The 14,637-nt window shown below is 42.0% G+C and overlaps 2 protein-coding genes across 5 annotated transcripts in view; one reads left to right on the forward strand and one right to left on the reverse strand.

The window, feature by feature from the left end:
* LOC129551702 (uncharacterized) overlaps nt 1–14,637 on the reverse strand; it is a 447,940-nt gene that overhangs the window by 236,335 nt on the left and 196,968 nt on the right. The gene's annotated exons all lie outside the window — the stretch shown is intronic.
* The window catches only part of RGS13 (regulator of G protein signaling 13), a 28,148-nt gene that overhangs the window by 7,139 nt on the left and 6,372 nt on the right, over nt 1–14,637 (forward strand). For both annotated transcript variants that reach the window (XM_055419921.2, XM_088845548.1), the window contains one exon: nt 3,164–3,225. In XM_055419921.2, coding sequence (XP_055275896.1) covers nt 3,164–3,225 — 62 coding nt within the window. The remainder of the gene's footprint in view (nt 1–3,163; nt 3,226–14,637) is intronic.

The raw sequence follows: 14,637 nt of genomic DNA on the forward strand, positions 1-14,637 counted from the left end.
GAACAAATATTCTTAGATTTTTTTTAAGTCCTATACAGCTAAAACTTTATGAGATTCTTTGATCCAAAATATTTACATAGTTCAAGTCCTTTATCTACAAAGTGCCAGACCTTTATCCCTGGTTGGAAAAGGTGAGACTGGAGGGATAACCAAATGTTCATCAAGTGTCCAGGTCTCTTCTACATTTTGTCATAACTCAAAATGCAGCTGTTTGGATGGGGCAGTGGCTACACTAAAGTGGAAAGTGTAATGCCTGAGGAGGGTAACAAACCATTTGAGTAGATTTGCTCATCACAAAGAACCCCCAGGTGGAGGATCCCTTTGAGGTTAGCCAGGGAGCCCAACTGTCTGCATGAGACTCAGTTGTGGACACACGTCCCCATCCCCATTACTGTAGGAGATCCTGGAGTGCAGGCTCCTGCCCTGAAGTGCCCAAACATCCAAAGATGCTGACCAACTACCACATTTATGGGGAATGGAGAGTCTCTGGTGGTGGGTGGGAGAAGTGGGAAGACCCAAAGCTCATCATTTCAACTGACCAGCTGACGCTGCTGAACTGCACAGACCTGTGTCAGAAGAAAGAGGAGAAGGCTGGTTTGGGGACAGTTTCCTTTGCTTCTGCTGATAATTTTCATAGAGCATCACCATCAATACTTGGCTTCCTTCTACCTGCCCTGGAGACCCACCATCAGGGAAGGTGAAGGCCAAGGAAAGAAAATTCATGTTCCTCATAAACCAGGAGATAACGGTCACTTGATAAATGCTTTACATTCTTGACCTAACTTAATTTTCATGATAACTTTTCATGATAATAAAACTGAAGCTTGTAAATTTTAATTTAGACTAATAGCTATTGAGTCCAGCAAAGGAATTAGAACCAAGGACTATCAGACTCCAAACACACCTCATTTCTCTCTGCACAATGTCGCAATAGCTCATATGTTCCCGTATCTGTTTGGTACCTGCTCTCTCTCTATCCAGAAGAAGGAGGGAGCACAGAAGTGGAGCACGTTATCAGAGAATTCAGTAGATGAGGGAACAAATCTGATTAGGATTATTCTGATAAGGGAATATTGTAGCCATGGAAAAGCATGAAATAGGAAAAACCACAAGCAAAACTGGGATTAAACCAAAACCAAATTTAGCTTCACAACTTTGCCCCTAACCATAATCACCCTAATCGTGATGTATCTCCATAAATCTCACGCCCCTTGGAGGCACAGGAAGTCCCTCGCCAACGATCACCAACACCCAACTCTGAGCTACCCCAAGACAGCAACAGCCTCTCCTCCCATCATGTAGGTCTTTCTTCTTTCCTACATGACGATTAGGTCTGCTTTACACCTTGCCAAATGCTTTTCATCTCACTGGATTGAAAAGGTTATTTTAGGCTTCTGTTTTAAGAGTTCTAATAAGAGAAGAGAACAATGAGTCAGACACCATTTCACGGAAATGTTTGTTGAAAGTGATCTTCACGGCAGTGTACTGTTAAGCCTCAGCAATGATGCAAACAGTCCATCTAGAACTAGCAAACGTCATCTGAAGGCTCAGAAACAAAGCATATTGGACCATTTTAGGACTCCCAGCATTTTCCACGTCCCAGATTACTTTTTTAGCCTCTTTAATCTGCCTTCATTGTGTTAAGTACCTGCTAATGCTGATGGCTGTCACCTCAACATTGAGTACTGAGCTAACTATACCAGGTAACAGACAATGGGCAGTGCTTGCTGGTATCTGTAGTGGCATTTGATTAGATGCAGTCATTAAAATGAGGAAAATTAAGAATGTATCATAAACTGAATGGCAATGGATGCACTGAGTATTTTAAAGGGGGGAAATAAAATGACTCACAGGTAAGAACAGTCACTTACCAGTTCACCTCAAAAAGCCCACTAAAATGAACAGAAATGAAGTCTTGAAGCCAGTATCTTCCACGGATATTTTCAAAACTGTAAATAGCTCTTCTCATACTGTTTGGATCAAATGTAACTTGACATATCATTCAGAGTAATAAAAACTAAAACCCTCAATATGTAAAAAAGTAAAATAAAATAACCGACCAAGAAATATTTATAAATAGTAAATACTGGGTTACTAACCTTATCACATGAATGCAGGCCAATAGGTTTTGTGGATAAACTCTAAGATTCTAGTAAACACATGGGCAAACACATGGCTGGTAGCAGCAGCACAAGACCGACAACCCTTTTTAAAGCATTGGTTCTACTCCTGTTAATCTCACAAGGAATTACCTCACCCATGGGCATGGCAAGCCTCAATGACAGCTGGGGCGTATTTGGTTTTATTGGTAAAAAATTAGAAATTATCAAAACACTCATTGAGAATAATTACATACACTATGGAACGCCCCCTTGTAGATTACTGCATGGTCACTGCAAATGACAGTGACTATCAGTGATTATAAATTTATAGTTATAAATTATAACACTATAAATGGTTATTAAGACAATTGTGAAGACAGAAAAGACTGATTAAAAGGGTGTGTGTGTGTGTATACATATGTATGTGTACATGTATATATACATCCACCCACACATAAAGCATGCACACACACACACACACACACATGCTCAGAATGATTACTTCTTGGTTAAAAGCACACAAACACGCCTACAACCAAAATACTAAAAAGAAATACATCAAAACAGTAACAATGGCAATTTGGGGTACAGAGACTGTAGCTTGTAGAACACTGATTCTTTATCTTTTAAAAATTCATCTTAAAACATCAGATTTTCAAGTTTATTCTGCTTTTATATTTTTATCATTCTGCTGGAAGGGATTGGGGGCAGGAGGAGAAGGGGACGACAGAGGATGATATGGCTGGATGGCATCACTGACTCGATGGACATGAGTTTGAGTGAACTCTGGGAGTTGGTGATGGACAGGGAGGCCTGGCGGGCTGTGATTCATGGGATCGCAAAGAGTCGGACACGACTGAGCGACTGAACTGAACTGAACGGAACCACTTAGTAAAAATAAAACGTAAAAGATCACAGGGAAACAAATTTCCATCCAAAACTATACAAAAAGAATGTACAACTATATTGTGATATTATATTCAAGATAGCATATTTCTACTTACAGAAAAAAAGCTTGAGAATATTTTAGTGCAATGAGAACCTTTTGTTTCTTTTCAAAGCCTTACTCTGGAAGAGGTATTACAGTGGGCCCAGTCTTTTGAAACATTGATGGCTACAAAATGTGAGTATGATGTGTATGTCATTTGTTAATAACTAGTCAGTTTCACGCTTGGAGGAAAGGAGGCACTTGATGATGTTCATGTGCTGCTCTTCTCACACCCTTCTAAATGGCAACTGCCAGTTAAAACAAGAAACCTGAAAATAGTTTGTCGTGTCAACCACTATTATTTTCTTTGGTGTTAATTAAAGCAAGATTAGTCACTGTGAATGTTTATTCTTCACGGGTATATGTGTAAAATCCCATGGAAATATGCTTAAATAGTAACACATACTGAAATATACTTCCTTACTGCAGCTTTCTAAAGTTATAATTTAAAAAAAAACCTGACAATTTGCTGTTCTCAGTGCTTTGAGAAGTAGAATAAATCTGAGTTTTGATGTTCTAAAACTCCTCAAAGTTTGCTTCTAACTTTATCAGTGTCTGAAGTGGGAGTTTATATAAGCCCATATTTAGTTACATGTGTCAGCATTCAGATGGCATAAATGGAAATAAGTCCATATTTAGTTATATGTGTCAGCATTCAGATGGCATAAATGGAAGATGATAGCAGTGGATGTGAGGAAGATAAAGTCAGAGGCTCAACACAGGAAACTGAAGGAGCAGTCAACTGTGTGGTTGGGAAGTTGGGAGGCTGTAGGGAATGATAAAGGGATTCTTAGATGGTGCAGGGGTATAGAATCCACCTGCCAATGCAGGAGATGTGGGTTTGATCCCTGGGTCGGGAAGGTCCCCTGGAGAAGGAAATGGTATCCCACTCCAATATTCTTCCCTGGAAAATTCCATAGACAGGGGAGCCTGGTGGGCTACAGCCCATCGGGTTGCAAAGAGTCGGACACAACTGAGTGACTGATCTCACACACACACACACACACACACATAGAGGAAATGATAAACACAGAAGACAGGTACAAAGAACAATTAGGGGAAACTCAAAGAAAATTCCTTTGTTTGCTGATCTTGGCAATTTTTTCAAAATGCCATTTGTTCCCCTCAAATGTCTGCTAATGATTTATATCTCTTTTTACTTGAGGGTCCCTGTTAGCCTCCCTGTGACTGTTGAATCTGTTCACACCTATTGACTGTGGAAGCGGAGATGGCTGTGCTTCCAATTTGGGCTTCCCACGTGTTGCTCCTGGTAAAGAATCCATCTGATACCAATGCAGGAGACACAAGAGACCCGGGTTCAATCCCTGAGTCGGGACGATCCCTTGGAGTATAAAATGCAAACCCAATCCAGTACTCTTGTCAGGGAAATCCCATGGACAGAGGAGCCTCGCGGGCTGCAGTTATTCTGGGCAGGGTACTTTCTGTCCCCAGGGGCTCGCCATGCTCTTCTGACTGCAGGGCCCAACCTGGTCCGGAGACAGCAGTTGCTGTCTGGCCTGCAGGGTCACGGCGCAGGCGCAGAGGCCTGGCCCCGCCTCCTGGACCCTCGGCCAGCTGCCCTGGCTCTCACATCACGGCCCCGCAGTGCTAGACCCACGGCCCCGGGCTCCGTCACCCCGAGCCCGCCTGATGCAGCAGCCCTTCCTGGTGAGCAGGGAAGCCCGCACCTTCTTTCTCTGATGCCATCGCCCTCGCCTCTCACTTTTCAGGGGGACCTCATAGTCTGTGATCCAGTTTGCCAGCATGATTGCCGATTTTAAGATACTCTTTCTGGTCAGTTTTAGGACAGTGGTATAGGAGGAAGAGACAGGTGTTTAAGTTCAGTTGACTACACTGACTAATCCTCTGTTAATAATTTGGAGTTCAGTCCCAACCACCAGCAATCCACATTGTGCAACACTGCCAAGATTAATTTCCCTCCTGGAGTTTATTATTCTTCATCTGTAGAATGGTCTGATGTCATCTCTCCCTTCAGCGTTACTGCGCAGGTTAGATATACACCCCCTCGCTCAATGCCTGATACAGTTGAGGCACACAGTGATTGAGAGTTACTTTTCTTAGTAAAAAAGTGCTTGTTTTGAATATCATTCCTTTTTCTCTGCTGCCTACTCAGAAGTCCAAAATCTCCAACTTGGTTTTCAGTTCTGTACCTTACCCCAGTGCTCTTGCTAACATGTACCTCCAGCTCTGTCCCTTAACATACATGCTCTTCTGCCCATGTGATGACTGCTTCACCTTCTACATCCATGACTCCCTGGTCCAGCTCTGCACTAAGTCTTCTCTGGCTCCTTATCTACTCTGCCCATCCTTAAAGGAAACATTCAACTGCCACTTTCTCCTCTTGGAAAGCTCTTGGAAATATTTTTTTCTCTCTCTTCTATTAGTTAATATCATTATTTACTTTGCTTCTAATTATAGCTATTTTGTGTATTGGGTTTTTTCCCATATCCCCTTTCTCACTAGATTATAAATTCCTAAGAGCACAGATCACTTCTCATTCACCTTTCATCTTTCCTCCCAGAGGCTGAAAGTGTGCTTTGTACCTAATGGGCATGCAATAAATGTTTAATGAATAAATACGAGGCAAATGCTACTAAGAAAAGATCAAAACACCAAACCATATTATGTAAGAGTTTCTTTGCCAGTCTTTTCAGCCTTATAAACAAAGTTCAGTTCAGTTCAGTCGCTCAGTCGTGTCCGACTCTTTGCAACCCCATGAATCACAGCACGCCAGGCCTCCCTGTCCATCACCAACTCCCGGAGTTCACTCAAACTCATGTCCATCGAGTCGGTGATGCCATCCAGCCACCTCATTCTCTGTCGTCCCCTTCTCCTCCCGCCCCCAACCTTTCCCAGCATCAGAAGTAAATGAAGTTAATTACTTGGAAAAAAAAATTTCAAGTGGGATCTTGGCTAGACATAGAAATTTTGAGATCTAGCATCATGAGACTAAGTCTAAAGAAAAGACGAGCACAGGGAGATAGCATACTGCTCTTTACAGAAATCACCAAAACAGGATAGGAATCTTACCAGAAGTTGAATTACTGTGAAATTCATGTACAGATTCAACAATCATACAATTAAAAGTTGATAAAACAAATCATTTTCTGAGACATGCAATCAGAAAGATAAAACTAAGAATATAAACATTAAATGTGCCAGAGAATAGAGTGTGTTTACACTAACCAAGGATAGAAGTAAAATGCTTCCTCTAGTTAAGACATGTAGATGCCTCCATACAGATTAAAAGACAGTTTCTAACAACATGTAGTTCAAAAATCCATAGGGCAAAGTTTCTTGCAAGGGGCAAATTTTGAGCTGAGACTTAAATGACTCAAATTTTTGTAATTTGATAAAGAGTTCTGACTCTAAGTATGTTAAAGATAGGGAACAGTTTTAGAAATAAAGACTAATACTTTGGCCACCAGATGTGAAGAGCTGACTCATTTGAAAAGACCCGGATGCTGGGAAAGATTGAAGGCAGAAGGAGAAGGGGGCAACAGAGGTTAAGATGGTTGGATGGCATCATCGACTCGATGGACATGAGTTTGGGTGAACTCCGGGAGTTGGTGATGGACAGGGAGGCCTGGTGTGCTACGTTTCATGGGGTCACAAAGAGTCGGACACGACTGAGCGACTGAAATGAACTGAAAGACTAATGCATGCTTCTTTCAATGAAGGTATAGGATTCCTCAGGATTGGCTGTGAAAACTGGTCTCATTAAAAAACCTCCACAATGAATTAAATAGAAAGTACCCTTCAAAAGATGATAGAAAGTCCTTCGAGTTTCCAAACATCAACAATTTTATGAAAAAAATAAATTATTTTTAAATGGGCGTAAAAGTAGTAATAACTTTTTGAATGGATTAGGAGAAAATCTGCCTGAGCTATTACTCACTGCCCCATAAAAATACCTGAATATTATCAAAGATTTTTCCTTGAGTGAGGCTGACCTAAAATATGTCATTGCACCGCAAACTATTATCAGAGTGAGAGGCATCACTAAGATGTAAAGTATAAAGAAAACCCTGTGGCTATTTCTGAAGGCTAAATCCAGTAGAACTAGAAAAGACACAGAAATGTACATTTGAAAAGACCACCTAAAACCTGAGGGCTCTACAAACTGGAAGGTCAAGACTAAAAAAGAATTAAAAACTTTGCTTAACCAAAGTTTTTATTATTATTTTAATTGAAGTGTTAGAAAAGAGTGCAGAAGGCTCATACATATATTTACTGACCAAATCTCAAAAGGTGAGGATGCAGGTTTATTTATGTACCAGTAAACATAAATAAAAATAAGTTTAAAACTGAAACTAATACCCTTGGATGAGTCATTCAATCCTTCCATGTGTTGGGCTACCTTTCAGGCACCAGACAGTGCAGTGAGAGGCCCAGAGGGTCACCGTGCTCAGCTCATATGCACCCTCTAGAGGGAGGAGAGAGACAAACAGGCAAGTCAATTAATAAGTTAATTCCAGAAAGCAGTTAAGTGCTTTGAAGAAAATAAGCCAGGCTGTATGACAAAGAAAGGCAGGAGTAAGAAGGAAATTCAATGACATGATTAGAGACAAACTGTAGAACGGTGTAAAGTTTTGACCTAAGAACTGAATGACGAGGAGTGGCCAGTAGCACTGGGGTCAGAGAAACCCAAGCAGAAGACAGGCCCTGAGATGTGAGTGAGGTTAGCACCTTCAATCAACCAAAAGAAATTTAGGACAGGAGCACAAGGCTTTACAGGCCACATGAACAACGTTAAACAGCAGAGTAACGAGCATTAATGTACTTTTACAAATACCCTTTGTGGAGGGCGGGATAGGTAAGGGAGGAAAGGGTATTAAGAGGAACAAACTTCTGGGTATAAAATACATAAGATACAAAGATGCAATGTACAACACAGGGAATATTACCAATATTTTATGATAACTTTATACAGAGTACAATCTATAAAAATATCAAATCATTATGTTTTATCCCTGACAGTAATATAACAAGTCAATTAAAAAGTTAATAAAAGTACCCACCGGTTCTCTTCTGAAGAAAAGAAGCTGAAAGACTAGTTAGAAGGCTATTTCAATAAACCAACTAGGACTGGAATTCAGTGGGGAAGACAAAACTAGGAGTAATTCGCATATAGATGTTAATCAAAGCCACGGGGCCATGAGATCACTTAGAGGGAGAGTTCAGAGAGGTCAGCAGAGATCCAGACAAGGGGCTTAGGTGCCCAGGAATGTTTCCAAATCCAGAGATGAGGAGGAGTTTTTGAAGGAGGTGGAAAAGGAGGGTCAGGCGAGTGAAGGGTGACCAGGTCGGCTTATTTTCACGGGAGGCAAAGAAGAGAGCTCTTCTGTAGGTGTGCACTGCCTACGGCTGCAGGGGAGTCAGGGAAGAGGCAGAAGGAAGGGTGACCACGGGGAGTGGCAACAAGATCAATGGTGCCCTGACTAGAGAAGTCTGGGGGTTGTTACTGGTTTTACTTGGGAAATAGAGCAGCACATCTGCAGATGACGGCAACCGTTAGTGAGGAAGAAACTGATGGCCTGGAACAGAGTGGGGAGCCATTGTAAGAGCCAAGGAGACACATAAGGTAACCGAGAAAGCAGAGTTAGGTCAGAGCCACGAAAGAATTGCTTGGTCAACCCAAAAAGGAGCTGGGATCCTTCCCCTCAGGAAGAGAGAAAGGGTAGGTACAGCGGAGGGGGCTTGGTTGATTTGCTGGAGGGAAGATAAGGGAACCTCCGCCTGATTAAATGTGTGTTCTCAGCTAAGTCTGAGGCAGCAAATGGAGGAGAGGATGATTTGGCATTTTAAAAGGGTCAGTTCAGTTCAGTTGCTCAGTCGTGTCCGACTCTTTGAGACCCCATGGACTGCAGCACGCCAGGCTTCCCCGTCCATCACCAACTCCTGGAGCTTGCTCAAACTCATGTCCATCCTATCGGTGATGCCATCCAACCATCTCATCCTCTGTTGCCCCCACCTCCTCCTGCCTTCAATCTTACACAGCATCAGGGTCTTTTCTTATGAGTCAGGTCATTGCATCAGGTGGCCAAAGTATTGGAGTTTCAGCTTCAGCATCAGTCCTTCCAATGAATATTCAGGACTGATTTCCTTTATGATCGACTGGTTGGATCTCCTTGCAGTTAAGGGACTCTCAAGAATCTTCTCCAATACCACAGTTCAAAAGCATTAGTTTAAAAGGGTAGGAAATCGTTTCTCGAGATTTTGGAGAGGCACAATATTAGCAGAAAATAGCAGGATGACTATCACTCAGGGTGATACTGAGTGCCCATTTTAAAATTTTCAGTGATGATTTCAAGTGAGAAAGCACGTTGTGTATTTTTCCTTGGCCTGTTCCCATTCACTGGGGCACAAACACGAGAAGAGACATGTAGTTAAGCACTTTTGGGTCAGCACGTGTTCTGACTCTGAATGAAGATGGCATCAATCTTAGTTTTGGTCAAAATCATCCTTAAGTGTACTGAATGCTTCCCTTGGTTTCTCAGTGGTTACAGCCACCGTGGACAGCCTTGGAAACGCCAGGCTGAAAGCGCAGGCTTATCGTAGTGCTGGAGGCACAGCGGCTGCTGCACGCCGTGAAGGCCTACGCTGCTGGGGAAGCTTCATCACGGCAGAGGGTGGACACTGCAAGTCACTGAGGGACACCGTTGTCCCTCCTGGGCGTCCCCTCAGCTCTCGCATCTGTGCTGCTCCCTGGGGACTGGCAGCTTCCTACACCATCCTTTATTCTCCACTTGGCTACCCACTGTGGTCGCCAAAGGTCACCCTCCTCAAGCTCATACTCCTGATGCTGCCACGCCCAGTCCTTCCTGCTTGGCACTTTTGGTTCCTTTAACTTCTCATGCACATGCTCACCTTGCAGGGAAAACAATCGAACAAAACCTGGCCTTTTCTAGACCTCGCTGTTCGGTTAGTACATCTTCTATCTCCCTGTTAATAAACCAAAAATAGCAACAGTACCTCCTATAAGCCTCTGGTCTTTGGTGCTTCCTGGATGCTGAATAATTAGAGGCAATTTCTTTACTTTTCTAAACCTATAGACAGTCTCTTTGAAATACAGATGCATGAGGGATCCAAAAGCCTGGACGGACCAACATTTCCTTATCTGCTATCTGTGACGCAGCAGGTCGGCACAGGGCATGCAAAGGTGAGGGCGCTGCAGTCCTCATTCTCAAGAGGCTGGCTGATGAGGGGAGAGTAAGAAGTAGCCCAGCAAACAGAATAGACCCTGACACAGATGGAGATAGAATGAGACTGAAAATAAGTGTGGGTGATGTGCTGTTTGTCAAATGACAGCAAGTACCTATCTAACCTACTGGAAGGACAGGGGCTTCGGAGAGATTTTTTTTTTCAGAAACTGAGATAGGGAACCCGGGTCTGAGATCAGGATACAAAGCCCGCCACAAAGAACTGCATACACAGCAGCATGGTGGTCACACACTACCTGGCCAGGAATAGCAAGACTCACATCAGGACAGTGTTCAGGGGTGATGAGAGGAGGCTGGAGAGGTAGGGACTCACCATTAGAGCAACGGGAGAGGTGAAGGCTGTAAAAAACAGGTCATGGCCACATTTTTGTCTTAGGAATTTTTCTCTAATTAAAGTGCAGAAAGGACTGGAAGCAGATCGGATGGATGAACTTAGACTTTTTAAGATTAGAGAGTTTACAAACACACCCCTCAAATCATAAACAAAAATAACATATAAAAGTAAACAGAAGATAATGCCATAAATAAAACAGATAGTGTCTTTAATATACAAAAAGACCTAGAAATTCAAGAATACACTAACAATGAAAAAGAAAACTAGACAGAAGATCTGAAATTCACAGAAAGAAACAAAATGAGCTGGAAGAAAGAAAACACGCTTAAGCATTAATATTTTAAAATACAAATTTAAAACAAGTCGCTGGTTTTACACAATCTGATTGGAATGGAAGGAGTGAGTGGGCATGTCAACACTGCTGTTACTAATGAAAAATAATGAAATCTTTCTGAAAGAAATGTTATAATAGGTATCAGGAATCTCCAAAAATATTACATCATCAATCTAGTAATTCTACTTTTTCAATTCTAAAGAAATAATTAGCGATGTAAAGATTTATAACCCAAAGTGTTCAATTGTGTTCAAGTTACAACATATAAAGGGTAAATAATCTAAACGTTCAATAATGACAACATGGCTAAATATAGCACAGCAACCCCTGCAGCGGACCATTGCAACCTTGAAGAGTTCAGTTTAGTTCAGTCACTGAGGACGGCTTTCTTATCTCTCCTTGCTTTTCTTTGGAACTCTGCATTCAATGGGTATATCTCTCCTTTCCCCTTTGCCTTTAGCTTCTCTTCGTTTCTCAGCTATTTGTAAGGCCTCCTCAGACAACCAGTGAGTCAATTATTTGCATCAGGTGGCCAAAGTATTGGAGTTTCAGCTTCAGCATCAGTCCTTCCAATGAAGATTCAGGACTAATATCCTTTAGGATTGACTGGTTGGATCTCCTTGCAGTCCAAGGGACTCTCAAGAGTCTTCTCCAACACCACAGTTCAAAAGCATCAATTCTTCAGCACTCAGCTTTCTTTATGGTCCAACAATTCAAAAGAATCAATTCTTTAGCGCTCAGCCTTCTTTATGGTCCAACTCTCCTATCCATACATGACTACTGCAAAAACCATAGATTTGACTACATGGACTTTTGTTGGCAAAGGAATGTCTCTGCTTTTTAATACGTTGTCTAGGTTGGCCATGCATTTTCTTCTAAGGAGCAAGCGTCTTTTAATTTTAAGAGTGAACAGGAGAAAAAAAGGAGTAAAGAGAAAGTGTTTGTAAGAGTGATACAAAATTGCTTTCACTGTGTAATGCCAATAAGGTAATTTGAGAGTGTGGATGTGAAGATGATTTCGATGTTGACCATCTGGTGATGTCCATGTGTAGAGTCTTCTCTTGTGTTGTTGGAAGAGGGTGTTTGCTATGACCAGTGCGTTCTCTTGACAAAACTCTATTAGCCTTTGCCCTGCTTCATTCCGTGCTCCAAGGCCAAATTTGCCTGTTATTCCAGGTGTTTCTTGACTTCCTACGTTTGCATTCCAGTCCCCTAGAATGAAAAGGACATGTTTTTTGGGTGTTAGTTCTAAAAGGTCTTGTAGGTCTTCATAGAACCGTTCAACTTCGGCTTCTTCAGCGTTACTGGTTGGGGCATAGGCCTGGAGTACTGTAATATTGAATGGTTTGCCTTGGAAATAAACAGAAATCATTCTGTCGTTTTTAAGGTTGCATCCAAGTACTGCATTTCGGACTCTTTTGTTGACCATGATGGCTACTCCATTTCTTCTAAGGGATTCCTGCCCACAGTAGTAGATATAATGGTCATCTGAGTTAAATTCACCCATTCCAGTCCATTTTAATTCACTGAGTCCTAGAATGTCGACGTTCACTCTTGCCATCTCCTGTTTGACCATTTCCAATTTGCCTTGATTCATGGACCTAACATTCCAGGTTCCTACGCAATACTGCTCTTTACAGCACCGGACCTTGCTTCTATCACCGGTCACATCCACAACTGGGTATTGTTTTGCTTTTGCTCCATCCCTTCATTCCTTCTAGAGTTATTTCTCCACTGAGCTCCAGTAGCATACTGGGCACCTACCGACCTGGGGAATTCCTCATTCAGTATCCTATCATTTGCAGCCAAAGATGGAGAAGCTGTAAACAGTTAGCAAAAACAAGACCAGGAGCTGACTGTGGCTCAGATCATGAAATCCTTATTGCCAAATTCAGACTTAAATTGAAGAAAGTAGGGAAAACCACTAGACCATTCAGATATGACCTCAATCAAATCCCTTATGATTATACAGTGGAAGGGAGAAATAGATTTAAAGGACTAGATCTGATAGATAGAGTGCCTGATGAACTCTGGACAGAGGTTCGTGACATTGTACAGGAGACAGGGACCAAGACCATCCCCATGGAAAAGAAATGCAAAAAAGCAAAATGGTTATCTGAGGAGGCCTTACAAATAGCTGTGAAAAGAAGAGAAGCGAAAAGCAAAGGAGAAAAGGAAAGATATAAGCATCTGAATGCATAGTTCCAAAGAATAGCAAGGAAAGATAAGAAAGCCTTCCTCAGCGATCAATACAAAGAAATAGAGGAAAACAACAGAATAGGAAAAACAAGAGATCTCTTCAAGAAAATAAGAGATTCCAAGGGAACATTTCATGCAAAGATGGGCTCGATAAAGGACAGGAATGGTATGGACCTAACAGAAGCAGAAGATATTAAGAAGAGGTGGCAAGAATACACAGAAGAACTGTACAAAAAAGATCTTCACGACCAAGATAGTCACGATAACGTGATCACTGACCCAGAGCCAGACATCTTGGAATGTGAAGTCAAGTGGGCCTTAGAAAGCATCACTACAAACAAAGCTAGTGGAAGTGATGGAATTCCAGTTGAGCTATTTGGAATCTTGAAAGATGATGCTGTGAAAGTGCTGCACTCAATATGCCAGCAAATTTGGAAAACTCAGCAGTGGCCACAGGACTGGAAAAGGTCAGTCTTCATTCCAATCCCAAAGAAAGGCAATGCCAAAGAACACTCAAACTACCACACAATTGCACTCATCTCACACGCTAGTAAAGTCATGCTCAAAATTCTCCAAGCCAGGCTTCAGCAATATGTGAACCGTGAACTCCCAGATGTTCAAGCAGGTTTTAGAAAAGGCAGAGGCACCAGAGATCAAATTGCCAACATCCGCTGGATCATAGAGAAAGCAAGAGAGTTCCAGAAAAACATCTATTTCTGCTTCATTGACTATGCCAAAGCCTTTGACTGTGTGGATCACAATAAACTGTGACCTGACCTGCCTCTTGAGAAACCTGTATGCAGGTCAGGAAGCAACAGTCAGAACTGTACATGGAACAACAGACTGGTTCCAAATAGGAAAAGGAGTACATCAAGGTTGTATATTGTCACCTTGCTTATTTATCTTGTATGCAGAGTACATCATGAGGAACGCTGGGCTGGAAGAAGCACAAGCTGGAATCAAGATTGCTGGGAGAAATATCAATAACCTCAGATATGCTGATGACACCACCCTTATGGCAGAAAGTGAAGAGGAACTCAAAAGCCTCTTGATGAAAGTGAAAGAGGAGAGTGAAAAGATTGGCTTGAAGCTCAACATTCAGAAAACAAAGATCATGGCATCTGGTCCCATCACTTCATGGGAAATAGATGAAAAAACAGTGGAAACAGTGTCAGACGTTATTTTTTTGGGCTCCAAAATCACTGCAGATGCTGATTGCAGCCATGTAATTAAAAGACGCTTACTCCTTGGAAGGAAAGTTATGACCAACCTTGATAGTATATTAAAAAGCAGAGACATTAGTTTGCCAACCAAGGTCCGTCTAGTCAAGGCTATGGTTTTTCCCGTGGTCATGTATGGATGTGAGAGTTGGACTGTGAAGAAAGCTGTTCGCCGAAGAATTGATGCTTTTGAACTGTGGTGCTGGAGAAGACTCT

The sequence above is a fragment of the Moschus berezovskii genome, chromosome 17 (genome assembly GCF_049115385.1).
Source record: "Moschus berezovskii isolate FMDL1 chromosome 17, NW_MosBer_1.0, whole genome shotgun sequence".
NCBI lineage: Eukaryota > Metazoa > Chordata > Mammalia > Artiodactyla > Moschidae > Moschus > Moschus berezovskii.